General features: G+C 44.9%; 1 protein-coding gene across 1 annotated transcript in view; it reads right to left on the bottom strand.

Moving 5' to 3' along the window:
• Positions 1 to 19424, bottom strand: part of CHSY1 (chondroitin sulfate synthase 1) — a 43229-nt gene extending 23805 nt beyond the window's left edge. The window contains exons 1-2 of the mRNA XM_086958056.1: positions 18718 to 19424; positions 4901 to 5396 (exon numbers count right to left, since the gene is read on the bottom strand). Coding sequence (XP_086814182.1) covers positions 4901 to 5396; positions 18718 to 19001 — 780 coding nt within the window. The 5' untranslated portion in view covers positions 19002 to 19424. The remainder of the gene's footprint in view (positions 1 to 4900; positions 5397 to 18717) is intronic.
• Between the last annotated feature and the right edge of the window lie 2424 nt (positions 19425 to 21848).

Raw genomic sequence — 21848 nt, 5'->3', positions numbered from 1 at the left:
CACATTCAACGGCCGCAGCTGTGCAGAGCAACGTCACCACTCCACCCCAGTACCAGGCCGGAGGCTTACGAATAAAGTTGTCCCCCTTCTATGTCTAATGGACCAGTGACACGACGCTGTGAACCTAGAACAAGCAAATTAAACCCACCACCTCACGTCGTTGCACCGAAGCGCTGCCTCCACCCCCCCTCCCACCACGCTTCCGTAATAGCCCGATTTGCTTAATCCCCAAATTGAAAGCTATTTGGTGCACAGGCCCGGCATTATTGTTCTCACTGCTCCGAAGAACATTTTCCCTGCCGAGGCCAATTTGAATTGGCATGTGGGTCTGTCCCCCCCACCAGTGTGCCTTGATGTGCTGGGAAATGGTTACGTTTTGCCATAAGATTAAAAAAAAGGCTCGATTGTCTGCCCCGAGCTGCGTGTGCTGCTGAAAAGACGAGGTAACAATGACAGACAAACACACGCACAAATAAAAAAAAATAAAAAAGGGGGGGGGGGCGGAAACAGCTACTGAATCCCTCCCCTCCAGGACTCCGAGACCTACCTCCTGGTTGCCATAGCAACGTTTCTGGAAATCGGCTTGCGACACCAGAAGTCAGGTCACGGAATCCTGAAAAGGAGGGAGTATAGCGGACAAATCATCAAAACAGGGGCATTGTCCAATGGCAGGCCTCCATTTCGCGAGGCCGGCCAATGGCAGAAGGGGCGTGGTTTCATGCCCCTTCTTGTTTACAAGAACTCTTGCCTGCAGCAGCACATGCGCTGCAACGCAGGCTGCGACCTAAAAAAGGAAGTGGTGAAAAAAAAAAAAAAAGAAAGAAATTGGTCTTAGATCTCTTATTGTATGAAATCCAAAGTACTTCCAATTACGGGAATTTTTGGGCTAATCTGCGATTTCCTTTTAAATTTTAGTAGGGTTACCGGCAGTAATCAGAGAAATTAGTGAACTGGAGAAAAAAAAAGATATGCACAGAAATGTGAGAAAGAGCTGAATTATCAGAGAAATTTAAAGCCAAGAAATATAGGCAACTAAAACGTGAAGCAAAAGGAAAGCAAATCTCTTTTTAACAACAACATCTTTAAGTTGAAGAACAACGCCAAATCCCTCATCATCCATAACACAGAACCTATAGTGCTGGTGACAAATCAATTAAACCAAGCAAACACAAGGGGAAGATGGACGAAGCACTGAAACCCTTCAGACACTCACCCCCAGCCACTATTAGTTCTGCTTTTGAATCCATCATAGTTCTTTAGCTCACTTGGCTACCCCAGTCCAGACCCAGTCATATCCAAATCAGTCTGGACCCTGTTCCTCATGGGAACAGTCCAGCCCAAACTGCCAACGCAGGTCTTCCCTTGATCAATTAAACCAGTCATCAATTCTAATCCAGCGTGGTCTAGTAGTATAAGGCACCAGAATTATTTCTGCAAGTTTGAAGTCTATATATATTGTGTTACACCATCAAACACGTAAATGTCATCTCTTGCCAGAAACATATTGCAGTTCTATAATGGAAGGAAAGGAGGCGCCTTATTAAGATCCCCTGTGCGTCCCTAAAGGGATGCAGACATTGTCAGAAATGTGTCGACTGGTTTTATAACCAAAGGATCGTATGCATGTGTGTTCGACTTAAACTAACAAGTTCCACAAAAAGAGGTCATCTTCTATTGCCCAACTTAACTAGACGTCCTACCGTAAAAAGTAAATCCACAATTCTTAATCAGCCCAATGGATTAGCTCTTTGGTGACAAGGCTGTAAAGTGGAACGCAGAAATATCATCCCAATGCACATGACGTGAGTCATTACAGCCTTCTAACGTGGGAACGGCTCCCAGGTCCTCATCAAGACCATTCCATGACTAACGAGAAATATATTCTGCAAGTTTATTGAAACCCAATACCTATTAACCTGGGGCATTTCAATGAAGCAATTCTGCTGCCATGTCTTTTCCCTAAATAATTGTGGATTTGCCGTATTATCCATCATAACAAACAAAATAAATTTGCCTTTTCTTGAAGCGTAATTTATTCAATTCTACCTTCTAATTTAACCATACCCTGCTGCATAATTCAACTGTTTTATGAAAAACAGTGGTACTCGTGTGGCTGAAAGGTCCAACAGAAAGTGGCCCAGTGGGGGTCACGGTGTGTGGGATTGAAAACGTTAGCTAATATTTTAGGAAGCTGTAAGTAATATATAGAGGGACATGTAGGACAATTTAGGACTTATTTATTTTTTAGAACAATAGTATTCAGGTGCTCACACAGTTCAGCGTTTACAAGCGTGACGTGAAAAGTGAGGGTGATTTTAAAACAAAAACATTGCATTGACAACAATAGTGGGAACTCCTCAAAAGGTTTACAAAATGCAAGGAGTTCCTGTTGTATGGAGTCGGTGGCATTTTGATCTCAACTACTTGATATCATCTTCAGGACATATAGTAGGTGAGCAAGCTGAATTGGGGCCGGTCAGGGACGGCGCAGGGTATGTCGAATGAAAACCACGGAGGGGCGGTGGTGAGAATAAACCTTCTAATTTAGCCCGAAGTTATTAGAAAAATCGATAGAGGCAGGATTAATGGGGGCCCGGCCGGCGGGCAGCTGAGGTTGTTGGCGCGTGGAACAAGGAGTAATGGTGACTATGGGAAAGAAAGTGTATTTAAAAGTACACGACTGCACAGGGTTTCTGCAGAAAGTAATTAGGGGGAGTGTGTTAGTCATCCGTACTTACTGGAGTAACAGGAAGGAGTTACCTGAAACTCGAAGAGCTGACCAGCAGGGTCTGTTCAGCAGGCGCCGTTCTGGGACGATTACTATTTCATGTATCCACAGGACTTCAGCAAGTACGGATGACTGACACAAACTTTGTCGTTTATGCCATAGTATGCCCATGTAGTCCTTGTCATTTTGACACTACGACATTCCCAGTGAAGAAACTGATTTTAGAACACCGGAGAGCAATAACCAACAAAGACCACAGCTATAATACAGCCAGGCACTTCACTGATAAGCATAATGGGGATTGGACCAAGGCTAAATATTTTGGCCTAGATTCTGTGAACCTGAACCCAAGAGGTGGGAACAGAGTAGGAGCCCTTCGCAGACTGGAATAACGCTTCATGTTACAAGCCGGTAGAAAGTTCCCAGGAGGGTTAAACTTAGGTAAGGAGATGCATTCCCACTACCCCCTATCCCCTCTACCCCCACCCCCTCAAAACCCTTCCTTTGTCTCCGAATTTTAGATTCAACATATGTCACTATCAGCACAAGATTGAAATTATGTGGATGTATTTGATGTTTGATAACTGCTTTCAACAACAGAACTCAAGTGGTGAATACATGCAAAAGTTATGGATATATATATTTTGTGTGGCAACATGTTTTGATTCATCCTGTACTTAGATGGCAGACAAATGATTCTATAATGTATTAACAGCTGTTGTTTACATTTCCATTACAGGTTGACTACGCAAGTGGTTCACATTGGATTCGCTCACCCACAATAAGGTTATGCGACCAAGAGTGGACGGACGACTGCTATCCTCCGTACTTTTAGATACTATAACCATTAGTAGAACTGTTGGAATATCGACCCTAGTACTAGATCAATTGGGTAGTTGGCCAATCGGTTCCATACCATCACTGCCTCACACTGTAGTATGTAACACATTACAAGAAGCCATGGAATTCGCTACTATACCTTGACCCGCATGCGCCCGTCACAAGTGTGCTGCATATAATCACCTCACCCTTGACCCCACACACAGCGTTAAAGAACACATTATGCACATATGCTCAAGGGCAACTGAGCAAATCGAACAAGCTCCAACATCACACTGTTATGAGAGGTGAAGCGCAACATTTAACAAAATGTAGCCTACTAAATGCACATTATTTTTTGTTATCCACACAATTATTCTATATAGATTTTTTCTATGTCTATCACTGTGTCATGAGGTATGTTTTATCACTATGACAATATTTAAATGGGGTATGACCCGGGATGGGGTCAGGTGATCAAGACCACGGACGTGTTCGAAACGCGTCTTTTTGTCAGGTGAAAATATAACTCTAACATGATCAAGTAGGCTTGTGGATTTGTTGCACGCTGCATCCTGCTATGTGTGGAATATATATTCATATACACATTTTTTTTTATTAAAACGTTTTTTTCCTCTTCACTATAAAACGCTGAACAAGTATAGCACGTCTTGCCTCACAAACTAAGGCAGGAATAGCATAGGCGGCAACTATCGGAACTTAACCTGATCCAGCCAAACTTGCCCCTCCATTTGCACAGAATGCATGACAGCTGTCAAGAAGCATAGGAAGCCAATGAAGACTGGTGCAAGGACTTCAATGTGTCCAGGTTTATCAAGTGGAGAGGTTTGACAGAGACAAGAACACAAGCATATTTCGAAGGAGACCTGGTTCTATAATCCGCGTGTCATGTAGGCAGACTTTGAAGTAAGTTTAGCCTGGGAAAAACAAGAATAGTGCCTGTGGTGACCGCAGGAAGTGAAAAAAAACAAAGATTAATATGCAAATAACCTGAAATCGAAGATTATAAACCAACCTAGAAACTATGTAGTGTCTATCATGATAAAATGCACTGGGAAATAGGCCAGAAGTCCTCATTGATCATTAACGTATGAATCTTCAGAATAAAATTCAGCAGTCATTTTGAGTACAGTACAGATGCCTGCAAATTTACATTTAGAGCTTATATTATTAACATAGCAACGTTCAAAAAAGTAAGTTGCCTATGCAGATGTCCGCTAAGTCATCCACATTACACAGTTTACATTGGGGGCCTCATAACAGTTCCTTTCTGCTCCTCATTCATGCGTGCTGTGCAACTGATAGTAAAAAAACAATCTCCACATTGCTCACCTCATAAGACCAGACGCACTGCACTCCTGCGAACCTCCGCACACATCTTCCGATCTCCACGTCCTCATGGGTGGTGAACATTTCTCGTAAGCATTCACCGATGTGTGGCACCATCCTTCTCAGCACCTCACGGCTCATAATTACTCCAGGGCCTCCCATGCAGAAATTCTCACCCGGTTCCAATGCCAGCTTGCCCATTTCTTCAGTTGTGCCCAACCCTGTTTGGCCAAGGAACAAGGGTTCACTGCTATTTAAACTCCTCAAGAAACTCTCAAGTCGGTCACCTTTAATGTACACGTCATCATCGGCTCTCATAAACCATTCGTACTTGTCCAGATAGTGGTCATGCATGTATTTAAGCATCATGAAGGATTTCTTCTGGGGTGGGTAGGCATCATCTACACCAGGAAGTGGTATTATCGGTATTGGTATGGAGGTGTCTGAACCCTCGCTGGAGAAGAACTCAACCTTCCCAGGAATTGTGCTTGCCCAGGTTCTAAAATTAAAGAACAAAAAAAATAAACAAACAAGCTCGATGGAATATAGATCTCAGACTTTAACAACAAGACAAGCAAGTAGTCCATTAAAAAATATCAAAACAGCTCTTCCAAACGGCAGTCACTTGATTTCACTCAACATCCACACTACAAATTTTTTTTTTTTTTAAATAAAAGTTGTGCAGAACACAGAAAATTAGTGTAAAAAAATATAAACGAAACGTGCCCTCCAACGTCTGCAACACATTTGCAAATAGACCCACTATTTGACGTATTAGTTGCGGTAAGATTCAATCACACCATTACTGACTGTCCAGTCACCGACCCCATTACCCCAAGAATCTTGAGAACAAGAGGGTCAATGGATTTTAGAAGAGGAAAATATATTTAAAGTGCATCTTTCTAGAAGTTAATAGTCTGGAGCAACTGGACTTCCAACTGTATATAGAAAGAGAACAGAATCACAGCAAAAAAAGTTACAAGTTAACTATTTGGTTTCTTTGGAGTTTGCCAATACAACATTGTATTAATCAGAATATAGGCAATTAAAATTTTTACATGATAAAAGGTGTGTCGTAGATGAGAATGGCGAGTGCGCACAAGTATTACCAGAATACAATCAACAACAAAAAAAACACACCACAATGACATGCTACAACTTGAGGTCTCTTCAGTAACAGACCTAATTAATCCAAACATACACAGGTAAAGAAATGCTTGTGCACGGACTCTTCAATAATTGTCCTTAATGCTACCTAAAAGCGCCAGTGACCAGCTGATAAAACTGAAGAGTGGGGCACTTTTTGCCAGTTAAAAAAAAAAAACTGTTAAAAGTTAGTTACAAGCTAAACGCTAGAGGTCTTCAGTAAATCTCCTTCATTGGGCTAGACGTAGATGAAACGGGGAAAGCCTTTAGGAAATAGATTTTCTCAGTGTGTTTGTGCGACCACTTTCAATAGTTGCTCCACAGTGAGAATATATTTTACCTGGCAAGCTATTACTTGGGGACCCTAGCCTGGCAAGCAGAACAGCAAGGCTAGATGGCATGTTCAGACTATGTTAGTATTAAAAAAGTTGCGCAAAAGCTTTCTGTGCGCAGTTTGCAAAATGTGTCATATGCACAACATGTACCAACAAACATTAGTCTGGCCCATCTGACACATCCTGCACGCCAGATAAATTGGTTCTGGAGTCCACTGGGGTATTGCATCTTTTGTTGGTAAAACACAGTCTAATCACTAGAAATTTAGGTTTGCAAAAGCCTTTGAAAAGATAAATCTGTGGCATTGGCAATTTGTATGTTTTGATACAAAGCCCCAAGTGTTAACGCCTGTCCAGAATAACAGCTTCATTTGTGTGTTCACTGAGAGTTTAAACAAGCATTTGCAATGCAATGGTCTCGGCATCATTAAAGGTAGAGCTATTGGCATTGCTCATGACATTTCTTTTTTTTTCTTTAAATCAAAAATAAATGGCCATTGTCATTAACATTGCCAATACACAGCACTCTGCACTCAACAGCACACTCGCCACTCTGCACACCCGCCACTCTGCACACCCGCCACTCTGCACACCCGCCACTCTGCACACCCGCCACTCTGCACACCCGCCACTCTGCACACCCGCCACTCTGCACACCCGCCACTCTGCACACCCGCCACTCTGCACACCCGCCACTCTGCACACCCGCCACTCTGCACACCCGCCACTCTGCACACCCGCCACTCTGCACACCCGCCACTCTGCACACCCGCCACTCTGCACACTCGCCACTCTGCACACCCGCCACTCTGCACACTCGCCACTCTGCACACTCGCCACTCTGCACACTCGCCACTCTGCACACTCGCCACTCTGCACACTCACCACTCTGCACACTCACCACTCTGCACACTCACCACTCTGCACACTCACCACTCTGCACACTCACCACTCTGCACTCACCACTCTGCACTCACCACTCTGCACTCACCACTCTGCACTCACCACTCTGCACTCACCACTCTGCACTCACCACTCACCACTGTTCGACAAACAGGAATCCACTTAACTTTCCATTTTTGAGCATGTGCAATATAAAAGCAACGTAAAATGCTTAATAAAAGTAGGTACTCCGACACGAAGGCCAAGGCAGTGAGAGGTCACTGTCTTTATGTGAGCTGCAACAGAGCTCCCTATCAGCGAAACCAGGCCACTTGGAAGGTATTTGAGCCTACTTGCTAACATAGCGGAGCACAGAACTCTTCAGAGATTTGTGAGGGATATATTATGCAACAAACATTTAAAGCATCATTAAAGTTAGCATAACTTGAAGGTCAAAACACGTTTGTAAGAAACAGTAAAAATGTGTATTTTCTGAATAATACGCAAGGATTACAAAATATGCACTGGTAAAGCCAATAGATCTGTCATTTTGTTAGGGTACGTTTTTGGAAATAGTTGGGCAGTTGTATGTATGTTTGCCCCCAGAGGATTAGGATGAAAATCCAAAGATGAAGTGGCCCGCATCGCTATTGTTTAGGCACGTATCGCGGCCGCCCCGGAAGTCAGGCACGGTCGCCAGTGACGGGGGCGGGGCCACGTTCAGACCGGAACTGAAGAGGAGGCAGGCGGAGTCGTTGCGTCTCGCGGCCCGGGGCTCCTGTGAGCGGTGTAGAGCCCCGGGGCCGCGCCAGCAGGAGGTTGGGCGCCGCGTGCTGAGGTAAGGTAAGTTCCTAAAGGCTGGAGCGGGATTGGTGCACGTGTGTGTATGCTCGTGTGTGTGTATGCTCGTGTGTATGTATGCATGTATGTGTGCGACGGTGACGGCGGGGGGGGGGGGAGGGGGGCCTCCGTGCACTTGTGTGTGTGCGCGCGTGTGTGTGTATGAGTCAGGGGTGGTGTCTCTGTATGTATGTGCGTGCGTGCATGGGCGCGTGTGTGTGTGTATGCGCATGCGTGTGTGGTGCTTGCGCTTCCCAGGAGACAGCGCCTGGCCACAGCGCGCGTTCCAGTTACAAATCGCCTGGAAGGATGCGCGTGGCCAGGAGTGTCTCCTGGGAAGCACGCTCGGTGACATAAGATCTCGGCGGAGACGCGCTTCCGCGCGTCTTTAGCCGAGACCTAAAAAGGTATGATGTGTTAAGTGTGCTTCCAACAGATGCTGCGCGGCCAGCGTTTCTAAAGCCTCACTTCTTCACAAAAGTGTGTTTGGCTGTTATCCTACAACTCATTCCAGGTTAGTGCTTTTAGTGTGTTCAGAGTAAGGGCGGGCGTAGTTGGTAGAGTACTACTACACGGAATTCCACGAAGAAGAACAAAAACTCTGCGATTCCGCAACTTCGCTCCGTCGGACTCTCAATTAATAAAACATAAACATCACATACTTTTGGTAAAACAATTAGTATCTCTGTCTTTTTATGCTAAAATGCATATAGTCATTTCACAAAAGTGAACATGAAAAGTTAGCAAGCAGTAAGAGAGGTGATGATTTTGGAATCCTCCCTAATATATGGAGAGAACCAAGCAGATGCCTTGAAAACTAAGAGCACATCTTGCTGAACGATTCGGCGATGGTCTCATCTTCTTAGGACCACCCCAGACACAGTTAAAGGCAAAAATACAATCCCAAACAAAAGGCCCTGCAAAGCATTATGGGATGAGATTAGCAGTGGGCAGGGAATATTATAGTATCCAATATCAAAATAATTCTACAAAGAGCTGAAATTCAACTAGTCTTTACTAGGTGTCCCTCACGAGTCAAATGCAAAAGCATTGAAACCCTTTCATGACGCTGCAGTTCCACTCGTTACTAGGTGTCCCTCACGAGTCAAGTGCAAAAGCATTTGACTTTAGGGACACTTAGTAACGACTAGTTGAACTGCAGCTCTTTGTTGAATTATTTTGATATTGGATACTAGAATATTCACTGCCACTGCTAATCTCATCCCATAATACTTTGCAAGGCCTTTGGTTTGGATTGTATTTTTACCCATAACGGTGCTTGGGGTAGTCCTAAGAGGATGGGACCACCACTGAATCGTCCAGCATGATATGTTCTTTGTGTTCAAGGCATCTACTTGATCCTCCCACTAGGTTAGGGTGGAACCCCAAAATCATCACCTCTCTCATTAACTGATATTTTTCATTTTTAAAGTTCACTTTTGTGAATTGGTTATATGCTTTTTAGCATGTAAAGTTGCTTTATCAAAGCATTTGTGGGTGTAGTTTAGTAGCCGACTCTGCTACGTGGAGGAATGGAGTTTTTGCCTGGATTCCGCATTTCTAATGGAATATGTAGTTAACAAATCTCCACAAACTCTGCTAGCGGAGCGGAGTTCATTGCCCAGGGTTAGTTCAGAGGGCCCATACTTAAGGATGACAGGTACTGGGGGACAGCACTTCGCTGTACTAGACCTTGCTCGTGAAGTCCAAATTCTAAACAAATGTGTGCAGGTGATTTGTACTGTGTGAGATGGAATAGCAGGCAGAAGACTACTCTGGGCGTTGTTCAGAAATAGACTCTCGGGAAAGCTACTGATACGCAAGACAGCATTGGAATAAGTTTTGCTTTGATTGCTGCCAGAGTTGGTGTGGGGAATTTACTGTGCAGCTTTTGAAAGGCGCTCTTTTTGCAGCCATTCCCGAAGATTACTATTTTTGTTTTGTCTAAAATAGCTGTCAGCCAGTTTGTTGCACAGTAAAGAGCCAGTGTGTTAAGGAAGTTTTGCAGGCCGATGGGAGTCAAATTCATGCGGACTATCTTGTCAGCATATTGAATTGACGTCAGCGGTGTTGTCCCAATTTTGGGGAATGTGAGTGTGCCTCATCCAGAGTTAAGCTCAGAAATGAAAAAAGATTGAATGTTGGGGGCAACAACAAACCCTTGTTTATAGGCCTCGTCCTGTTGGTATTGTTGGAGTTAGGCGTTCAACGAAATTGTCTGTCATGCTCTAGTTAGGACGAAAACCTGTTCAGATGCCTGAGAGCTGGCCTGATTTCTCCACACAGTTTTCCAATTCCTGCAGTAGGATGCCATCAAAGATCTTTGCATCAGTTTAACTGTCTGGGGCAGAGGATGGACCTTATTTGCCAACACTCTTGTATGCAATTATGGAGGCAGTAATTAAATAGTCGGCAGAGCAATTTGCACCATAATTCTTAGTCATGCGTGTAGATTGAAGTTAGCACCCTCGCCGTATTTACTTTATTTGAGCCACCATAGCAGCTGGAGGAAGGCAAGAGCTGGAGTGTCAATCTTGCTGTTTATACATAACAGGACGGATTCATTGATTCCATATACTGATGCAGAAAACCTGCCTTGCTCATATTGCAAGACATTAATGCCAGCAGCACAGGTGGGGCTGTGATCTAACTCTGTGGTTCCCAAACTTTTGACTCCTGAGGACCCCATTAAGTCACTTCTGGAAGTCGGGGACCCCCAAGCAATTTGTATGATTTAAATTTCACACGAAGTGCAGCGAGCGAGCCTGACCATTATAAAAGGGAGCTTTGGGGAGCTCTCCTCCCTAGAAAATCTTGGAAAAAATTATGCATGTTACAATACATTTGTCATTATGTATTGAATTGTATTAGCTTTTAAAGTATAGTAAATGATTGCCTTACTGTGCACCAAGATACAACAATCTTTGTTGAGACCATCAATGATACCCTCACTTTCACCCTCCAGCAGTGCCTATCATCACTTCATAGCCCCTTTGTCACCTGTATTTAATTCGTTTTATAGTACCTCTCATGCCAGTTTAGTGTGTCAGAGCACTTTACATCACACATACAGAGACAATGAATTATACAGGGTTTAGAAAAGGTTACATAAGGCAAAGGGGACTACAAGGTGTAGGATGCACATGTCCTCTAAATTGGTAAGCATTTTATAAGAGTGCTTGGTGTGGAGAAGAACAAACTCCGGATTCAGAACATAACAGTCCTTAGCACGGTCTTTAATAATAAGAATGTATTTCTACCCAAACAAACCTTTTTAGCACCATCAGGATACTGCTGGAAAAAAACATAACTTACTAACTTGTACCATGCAGTTTGCATGCAGCTCTTTGATGGCAGCTCACAGCTCACTGTGCTTGATTACGAGTGTGACTTATGAACTGCACAGTGATAAACTAATCTCTGTGACGAAAGCAGTGTCTAAGTTATGCACATAAAATGCAGTTTTTTTAATGCATGGCACAAATTCTTTGCAGCAGGCACATTAACCATCTGCGCGGTCTTAGAGGAGTCAAAGCTGCCACTGGACAAAACTCCCATTTCACTCCAGCTGGTACATTAATCACCTGAGTTACCTTTACACTTCTATTCTTGCCCGACAACTGCTGATTATGGAAGAAACGTTGCAGTGCTTTTAAAACTGCTGCCTGGAGACCCATTGGGTATGTATCACGGACCCCTGGGGCTCCGAGGACCACAGTTTGGGAACCTCTGCTCTAACTGATTGATCAGGGCCCACAGGGCTTCATTATTTTGAGGTAGAGCCTGGGCAGGGCATGCGCTGCTGCGACGCATGCAGTCGTGGAGTATGGCTTTGAAGCCCTGTCCACTCTCCGCCCATATTTTTTATTGGCTTTGTAAACACTGGCTTCCGAGTCTTTATAAGGAGTTAGTCCCTCCTTGGTACCGCCTTGTCTGCATTGGTTACCTCCCATAACGACTGGGCCTTTTACTGTTGTTGCTATATGGTGTGCTCTATAAGTTGGTGAGCACCGTTTTATTTAATGCTCATCTCCTATTCCACCCACTACCTTGCAGCACGCCTCCCACGTTTATAATGGCGGTCTGCATTAACTATGGCAGCAGCATTTTTTTTATTAATTTTTAGCAGTGCGTTCTACTTTTAGCAGCTGCGCTTATTTTTTTTTTTTTTTAATAGCGCCCCTTTCTTTATGCGCGGCTTGTGTAAAGAAAGGGGTGCGGCCTTCATGAATGTGAAAGTGATGTATAGCCGCGAGTAAAAAAAATATTTGCAATGCAATAGGTCTCTTATTTCCGAGAGTTTAAGCAATTGCATTGCAATAGCTTAATCTCTCTTTAATGCGAGACCTATTGCATTGAAAATGCTGGTTTGATTTACAGGCTTGTATGGTTTAAATTCGGTCTTGCTTGTTCCTTGCACACTTTGCCTCCCAAACAGCTTTTTTGTATTCCATCCAGATATCTGTAAATGTAGGAGAAGGATTTCCGGGCACTTGCAAAATGCTGTGCCTTCGATGCTTTTAGAGCCCACCTCTGTTTGAGTGCGCTATTGTACAATCAGCTGGCCGGACGCTTGTGGTGCAAACGTTGCTAAGGGTTTGCTCAAAAGACTTTTTTTAATCTATTACCATGTTTGCCCAGATAACCAAAAGATTCTGTAGTTCCTACATATTTAGAGGATTGGTCATTCTCCAATGCTAGTATTTTCCTTGGCTGACTTAGTCTACCTTATCTGATGCCACGTTGTTCCTGGGGGTCTACAATGCACTTCTGGGGAGCATAGTCAGTTTTTGATTTCTACCACTAAAGGATGGTGGTCACTTCCTTAACCTCCTCTTTAAGTGAAAGCTGTGACCCTATGGAATGGGTGGGAGGAGATAAATAGGTAGTCTAGCACTGACTGCTGACTTGAATTTCCGAATCCCTGCCATTGGGCAGTCTGTGACAAACCTTCCATTTTGTGCTCTAAGACCCATTGCTTCGAATGTTGACAGAAGTTGGTGATCAGGTCTGTCAAGGGTTGCATATTTTCAATCATGCGCAGGTATGTTCCAGCCGGCATCCAAGATGTGTGCTTCCGTGCTAATCCTACAGTCACTATCCTTTCTGCATACGAGTGCCAGCTAAATTTGAACAGTGCTTGTTCCAAGTCAGCAATTGCCTTTTGGCTGTGGGTACCCTTAGTAAGGTAAACGTGAACTATAGCCCCCACATTCGCCCTACACTGATCCTGCTGGGCCAGGGGCCCCAAAGATAGATTAAGCGGGGTGCTGGGGGAGAAGCGGCACCCAATATCCAGCAGCGAATTACAACTGGAATATAACCCTGCCAAGCCGAAACTTCCAAATGGGAATAGTCATAGATTTTATAAAATAATGCTCTACTTTAAAGAGGTAAATTCTTGTTTGTTGAATCGATGTATATGTTTTTCTAATTTACGTAAAATATTTTTCGTTTTGTTAAAACTCACTGGACAACCTAAGCTGCTTTTTGAACAAACATTGCGTTACAACCACAATTATTAATTACGTACTATGAAAATTGCAAGATAAAATGTGTCGTTGCAGCGAGTTTCTCACAGGATAGCTCTCACATTAAGCACAAACTAACAAAATAAGTTAAAAACTAAATCTGAGTAGGGGGTGTTATTAGCAACGTGTCCACACAAGAATATTTAGAACATGGTCCAGCAAAGACCTGCCCGACAATTGTCCATTCATAGTACGTAAATGCACAGCGCAATACTCCATTTCAGTAGACTAACAGGACAGAATGTGGATCTTTTGGCCACTAGTTGCCCGAGCACGGGGACAATATATTAATCTGCCATCCATTTCTATCAGATTCTCACTTGAAAGTCTAGGATCTGCAGGAACTTCTCTATTCTTCAGATACTTATTAATAGCAGGCTGATAAACAATGCTGCAATGTCAAGCCATCAAAAAGTTCCAGCAATAAAATGTGCTGACTGCACTCGTTAATATGGTGTCTCTGAATGAGGCTACTTTTGCAGCCTTCTAACCACCACACAACTGGAATTTATTAAAGAGATGCCTGTACTGCACCACACAGTCCTTTTAAGAGCTACAAGAAAGACCAGCATTACTGGTAAAACCGCAATCTTAACCACAATTACATTTAAAGGAATGCGGTGCTGTCTAACTTGCCTTTCTTTTACAAGCTAGGTGACTTTGAATGAAACAAAAAAAAACTGCTGTTTGTGTTCTCAGGAGGCACAGAGCTTTCAAGAGTCGTAGGCAAGGTTCCTATTCATTTGCCGCGCCTTCAGCAGCTCCAGTGTGGTGCGGTACTAAACATATCACATCTGAAATGTGGCTAACTGAGGTCCCCTGTATTGGTACCCCGCATCATTGGTTTATTTTGTGCAAACATCACCTCATTAGTTTCAGACCAAAAAAGAATCATGTATTTTCTTGCGATAGGTTAACAACCACACTAGACAGAACTACCACGGTCTGTTGGATAGCAACGCTGATCTAAAAGGCAAAGGTCAATTGTTTCTCAGCACTATTTTAAGCATCAGTTTAAATACGTGGTTAACACTTTATTTATGTTTGGGATTAAACCTGGATTCTTGCAATGCAATCCTTTAATCCCACGCATACAAAACTACTTTGGGGAAACACAGAATGTACTGCTACAATGTACATGAAAACTCAAGAAACGCCTTTCCAAACGGGAAGGCGTGACATTTGAACCAAGGTCACATGGCAGTATGAACTCCGGCGCTATTGGGGGAAGAATGATCACCACTGCCATTTCACGGGAACCTTAAAGACACGATCGATTAAGATAATCTTACACTGTAAAACATGCAAATAGCTGAAGAATAGTAAAATCTAAAAATGTCTCGCTTCAGGGATGAAAAATAAATAAACAAATATTAGGACTGCAAGCTTCCTTCGAACGTTCAGAGAATGGGCCTTATACTCGATTGCCAAAGGTGTGGATGTGTGTGTGTGCAAATGCAATAGGTCTTGCATTTGCGTCTTCAACATGCGTTGATGTCCAGAAGTACTCCTGCCAATCCCTTAAACTGAAATGTACAACTAACACGTGAGAAGTAAACGACTCGCTTATTGTTTTAATCTCTCCTTGGGAGTACAACCACCTCTTGTCACACGTTCCATGGAAACCGAGTGCTGGTACAGCAAGGACCTGAACACTGAACTTCTTATTCCAGCATCCACGCGGCATGTCCAGATCGTATTAATGGTTCGAACTAACCAACATGCATCGCTCACTTCTCCCTATCCACGTACCACACACAGCGGCTTCTCTGAATCGCAGGCTCATTCAACGGCTTCATAGCGCTACTATAGATTAGATTATATCTAGAAATGACCTGCTATACACTAATTAAGTTTAGATGCAAAACTGCAAAAGCCTCTCCTACCAGAAACACAATAGGAGGCCTAGGCCCCACTTAGAACACTTAACCATTACAACCCCGATACCCGTGCCTCAGAAGGACACAAGGCCTCCATCCTTAGAACGGCGTTAAAGCGTAATTACTTTAACTACTGCTGTGATAACGTTTAACGGACTAACAATAAAAGATGATGTAGCACATGAACTGCCAGAAGAGGACAATCATTAACAAAATCAAATACGTTTACATCACGCATGAATTAGTTAGTGGTCAAAAAAAAATGATGGATACAAGTATTGAGACTAATTTGAAACAAACAAGGTCAGTTCCATGTCTGCAGTAAGGCAGAGTAAGCAATAACTGGTGAAAATGATGACCCAGAGCCAAACATACAAAGCAATCTGTGTACTCAATGTATTGCTTGTCCAAAAACACATCTAGTTACATTACGTTGACTAAGCAGGTCTACGGCAAGTTAATAAAAGACTGTTTTCTTGGAGTCATGTATAAAGACTAACCCATGATACACAACTATTCCAGTTAAAATAGGGAAAGGAGCAGGAGAAACATCATGGATGGCAAAAACCTGAAATGGTTGGTTACATTTTATGGTTATAAAATGCATGGAATACAAAAATACTCCTAAAATAAAAGGTCATTCAATTAGGAACTTGTTAAGACTATCGAACAAGTCAGTACTTTTTCTAATAACCATGGATCCTAGTGTGTAATTTGATTAAACAAAGTATAATTTAAACGCTTGTTGTAATCAATCAAGTAGTATTTGTATAGTGCAACTAATCACCCCAGGGGGTATCCAGATGCTGTACTTCAGGCATCAGTTGAAGAGCCAGGTCTTGAGCCCCTTCCTGAAGTGGGTCAGCGAGGGTGTGGAAGTTAAGGGTGTTCCAGGCTTTGGCAGCAAGGTGGGAGAAGAAGCACACTCCGGAGCAGCAGCGGCGAATACATAGTGTGCGGAACAGAGATTTCTGGTTGGTTAAGAGCAGGCGGTGGTTCATGTAGGCTGCTCCTTGGTTGTGGAGGGCTTTGTGGGCGTGGGTTAGAAGCTTGAAATTGGATCTCTTCTGGAAAGGGAGTGGAAGTCATTTAGGTGCAAGTGTGACGTGTCCTCTTCTGCAGGTTGAGGATCAGTTTGGCTGTCGTGTTCTGGATCATCTGGAGTCTTTGCATGAGTTTGGTAGTGATGCCTACATAATGTGCTGTGCCGTAGGTAAGTCGGCTGGTGAGGAGGGCCAGTGTCAAAGTTTTGCTTGTGCTGAGGGAGAGCCATCTGAATATTTTGTGGATCGCGTGGAAGCAGGCCGAGGAGAATGCGTTGACCCAACGTTTCATGAAGCATTCGCTGTCCAGGATGATGCGGGGGCTGCGGGCAGGTTTTCCGGCATGGGTGTGGGAAGCAAGCACCAACAGTCACCAAGAGTCGTTCTAGGGGGCGGTGTATCGGCCGAAGATCAGAACTTCCGTTTTGCCTGTGTTGAGTTTCAGGCACTTGCCTTTCATCCACGCTGCAACAATCTTCATACAGTTGCGGAAGTTGGTCTTCGTTGAGGTGAGGTCTGCTGAGAGTGAGAGGACGAGCTGTATATCGTCATCGTAGAACATGATGTTGTTACCGAGCGATCTGAAGATGTCTGCCAGAGGTGCCATGTAGATGTTGAAGAGGATTGGATTTGGGGTGAGCCATGGGATAGGCTGCTGATTCTGCACTTGGGTTGCAATGTGAAGAGAAGGAGGCAGACTGAGCGTGTGTCCCTTGAGGAAGGGTGCAATACATTGGAGTGCATCGTATGAGATCCCAATCTGGCGTAGTCGATCGATGAGTGTATGGTGGTAGATTGTGTCGAAAACTGCAGAAAGGTCAAGGAGGATATGGTTGGCTGATACTCTGTCAAGTAGGGGTCCAATGCCATCTGTTGCGTCGATCAGAGCTGTCTTGGTGCTGTGGTTGCCTCTGAACCCCGTCTGGGATGGGTCCAGTAGTTTGTCTCTCTCTAGATGACCGGAAAGTTGAAGGTTAATAGCCATATCAAGGACTTTGGCGGGAAACAGGAGAAGGGATGTACCTCTGGAGCTCGCTGGGGTCTGCTGAAGGTGTCTTGAGGAGGGTCTAACCTCAACCTGTGTTTCTAAGCACCGGGAAATGTAGCTGTATTATGGAGGCGTTGAGAATGGTGGTGAGCTAGTGGCCGACCCAGTCTCTTCCAAGGTTAAAGAGTCAATGTGGGCATGGGTCGGTGGGAGCTCCCTAGGGGAGGAGTTCATCAGGGTGGTTGTGTTCGGTGTCTCCAAAGCAGGTGATTGGCTGGTTGCTGAAGATCGAAGTTTTTTTAGATGTTGTGGAAGTGGTCGGCAAGGGTGTTGCAGAGTCACTCAGGCTTTCAAATTGGACCAGTTCACTCACAAAACCCAAATCGCATGCCAGAGAAGGGACGTATCAAAATACTCCATACACACAAACACCCCCTAATAATACAGCAGTCAACATCTCTAAACCCTAGGCTGCCATTACCACACCGGCATGTACCCTATGCATAAGCATAACCACCTCCTTAATGCAAGCGCAAAAATCAAACACGAGTAGTCGTGCCTGCAAGTAACCCAAGGCGAGTCAAACACACGATGTTAATTCTGGATACGCACTATACTCGTAACCCCCCGCTTCAGGGACTGCATTTACCGATCAAAGACCTCCACAACTAGCACAGTTGCCTCTAACACTACCTTGTTGGTCCACTCCAATGTACATCTCTACACATCCCGCCTACACCTCCTACTTCCGCCGCTGCACAGACCTGCTGCACTACACACGTTTGGACCAGCAACCTCCCCTACTCTCCGCACTACCAACACTGTATGTGTCAGCCAATAATCTGGTTTAGCCAATCATGCGATAGACTCTAAACTGTAAGATGTCATGCTCCGACCTATACCTCCAACACTGTATGCAACTTGGTGCCCATTCCGGTATCGCTGCTTTTACAATCGACCACAAGGGCAGCGCGGAAGAGCGAACAAAGGGGGCCAGGAGCCTTTACTCTCTGAAAGAGGGAGCTAACCAGGGCTGACATTAAAAACTGGGCAACGGCCTTGCACAGAAACCACGGACTACTGTTGTTAGGCACACCGACCCCATAAGCAGCCCCTGACTATACCGACCCGTGGACGAGCTGCCACTCACTGCAGACAACATGGGGGTCGCTTACCTGTGCGCCGCCAGCGCTCTGTTCCTCAGGTACTTCTGGGCGGTCATGACTCCAACAAAGAGGAAGCTGCTGTCCCGCAGGCCGCGCTCGGGTCCCCCGGGCTCCGGCCCCTCAGTCCTCTCGTGCTCCCAAGCCACGGGTCGCCCGCAGCGCCCGGCCTCCGATCGTGGTCTTCGCCGGTGCCCCGAACCCCGCGGGAGCAGCATGCGAGAGGCGAGCAGGAAACCGAGCACCAGTCCAAGCAACACGGAGAGCCACGAGCGACGGGGGCCGCGACCCGCCATGGAGGGCAGTGAAGGAGGGGAGACGGCGCTCCGCAGCCGGCGGGGGCTGCCTCCAAGGCCTCGATGTCCTCACCGCGTCATCTAGGAGCGGGGCCCCGACTGATGGGAATCCCGGAGATGGGGAGATGCTCTGATGGGGGCACAGGAGGCCGGCGCCGCCGCCAGCGGCTGCGAGGTTATGTCTTCAGTCCTGCAGCCCTGTGCTCTGGTAAAGGCCCCCGCGCGCCGCTGTCGGTGCCCTCTAGGCGGCGCTGAGGTCTCGCGCCCTGCTCAGCAGCTGCCGCCGCGCGCCACTCTCAGCGTCCTGTAAGAAGCCGTCGCTCCGAGTCTAATTATGCCTGGAGGAGCCGCGAGCTGCTCTTATCCGGCGAGTCAAGCCAGCAGCCCGTGCGCCACCCCTAGCCCCTCCTCCTTCCCTCAGTCAAGCTAAAGAACGGCGCATCTAAGGATCTTGTCCCTGTTGGGCCGCCGTCCACGCCCCCTGATTGGACGCAAGTCAATACTTACTGCTTTCACGTGGCTGTAGGAGGAGTTGGGGGAAGGGGAGGGGGCAATGTGAAAGAAAACGTTTAGTAAACCCCCAAATCTGTCTCGTTCCTCATTTATGCGGATTCCAATATTTCACATACACGCCTCCTGAACGTCATTCCGTTTGCCTACTCTTATCTGTCAAAATCCTCTACGCTTCCGCCTTGACATCTATCAGACATCTATTCAAGTGTGCCCCCCTTGCTACACTTACCTCACTTCACTGACTAACTTGAGAAAGAGGTGCGAGGATACTATTGTAGAAAGTAATTAGGCAGAAAATATGTATTTATTTATGCGTTTTTTATATGGCGCAAACTTTACCCGAGGGTGTCAGAGCGCTTTACAATAGAACCAGCTACATTACATTAGGACTTCAGAGTACACTAATTACATAAAAGATACGAAACAGATAAACTCTAAATTCACCTAGGAATGGTGGTAGTACGTACACAAGTCAACTTACAGATACTAGTGGTTAGAGTTACACATATACAAGTTGTAAATTCATTTAAGGTTACAGTTTAAGGAAAGTTGAAGCGATTAGGGTTGGACATTCATATATTACATATATTATTTACGTATCTTCTTGCCATTGCTGGGGTTCTTGCTTTCAGCCAGGCCTCCAGGGTGTTTGTGCCCTCATGTGCACAAACACCCTGGTAAGGTAAGCCACACTTGGCTTTTTAGCTGCGTTTTGTTAAAATTTAGAGGTGCAGTCTTCAACTTTACCCTTTTTATGCCTGAACTAGTGTTACTTCATGGAAACTTTGTATAGCTCATGTTCCGTCATTAGAACAGCCTGGCAGTGTTCTCAGATTCCTGGTACCTTTACCCCATCGCGTTGGGAATTCAGTCACAGACTTGAGCATGATTTCTGGTAGAGTTGAAAAATCAGTTGTGTATCAATAGAGTCAGTGATTTGTTTGTATTTTTGTTATTATAGTGGTTAGTATGTTCCCAAGTTTCCATCTCATGCCTTATTGAATTGTCTCTGGCACTTTTACTAGCAAACTATTGCTGCATCAAAGCAAAAGCCAAAGCATTTTTTAATATTACCTGTGAGCCTCTAATGTATCACCACTAAGTCTCATACCTTGACCGGAGTTTACTCCATTTAAGAGTCTATCTAGCTCCATCATATTCCACTTTCAATCCTTTTCTCGAATGTTTCCATTTTTGCCACTGCTGATAAGATCTTTGGCATTACGTTATATCATCTCTGTTCCTAATCTTTCTAGATTTGGCCTTTACTACTACTTTACTACCGTTGTCTCTGCCGCACAAAAAAATCATTGTTCAGTCTCTAATAGGATCGCGACTGGATTATGCGAATGCCCTATTTCTAGGGCTGCCTAAATATCTCCTGGCCCGTCTGCAAATTGTGCAGAACTCGGCGGCAAGAGCCATCTTTGGTCTTCCGCGCAGGGCAAAAGCCTCCGAACTGCTTAAGAGACTGCATTGGTTGCCTATTTCTAAAATAATTACTTTCAAGGTTTTGACCCTTGCTTTTAAGGCCCTTCATTCGATTGGCCCTAAATACATGGGGAAGCGCATGGCCTTTTATGCGCCAAGGAGGACTTTACGGTCGGCCTTGTTGGCCAAAGCGTTGTTCCTCCTATCGGACTCGCCCGGATCGGAGGTCGCTACTTCCGATACTTGGCTTCACGTTGCTGGAATGAGCTTCCGGTGTCCTTAAGGAAAGCCAACAATCTCCCTTTAGAAAGACTAAGTTGAAGACCTGGCTTTTCTCCGTATGATTTCTTTCGGCCTCTGCGAGCAGCTGTGCTGTGTTGTCTTCTCCAGTTCTCTTTGCCAAAGTGCCGGGACACCTCTTGGGGTAGCCGTGCGCTATAGAAGAGACATAATAACATAACATAACATAACTACTGGGCACGTTACTACTGATACTGCCTTAGAAAGTGAAAGTTATGGTTTGGCATCCAGACCAGCACCGAATACTCAAGATGAGACATTGATGTGTACGTTGGTCACACAATTATTTACCTACATATGCTTCTTCTAATGTGCCATAGCATTCTTCTTGCTCCTCCATGTTTTTATCACAGTTATTAATCCACAACAGAAATCACAAATTCCTCACTAGTGACTTGCCATTTTTGACTTCTGCAGTGCTGTAGAACTCCCTAGAATTTCAATGCCCAAACTGCGTGGCTTGGTATTTGACTTCTGAGAATCTATGCTTCCACTGTAGACCATTCTGCCATCTGATGCAAATCATGCCTGATTGTGAATGCGTCTGCTATCACACAAAACGAGAGGTCGCTGAGATCATGCATGCACAAGCTTTGCTTGGGT

The sequence above is a fragment of the Lissotriton vulgaris genome, chromosome 2_1 (assembly GCF_964263255.1).
Source record: "Lissotriton vulgaris chromosome 2_1, aLisVul1.2, whole genome shotgun sequence".
Taxonomy (NCBI): domain Eukaryota; kingdom Metazoa; phylum Chordata; class Amphibia; order Caudata; family Salamandridae; genus Lissotriton; species Lissotriton vulgaris.
The sequence above is the reverse complement of the archived record's forward strand: the minus strand, read 5'-3'. Positions and strand labels throughout refer to the sequence as shown.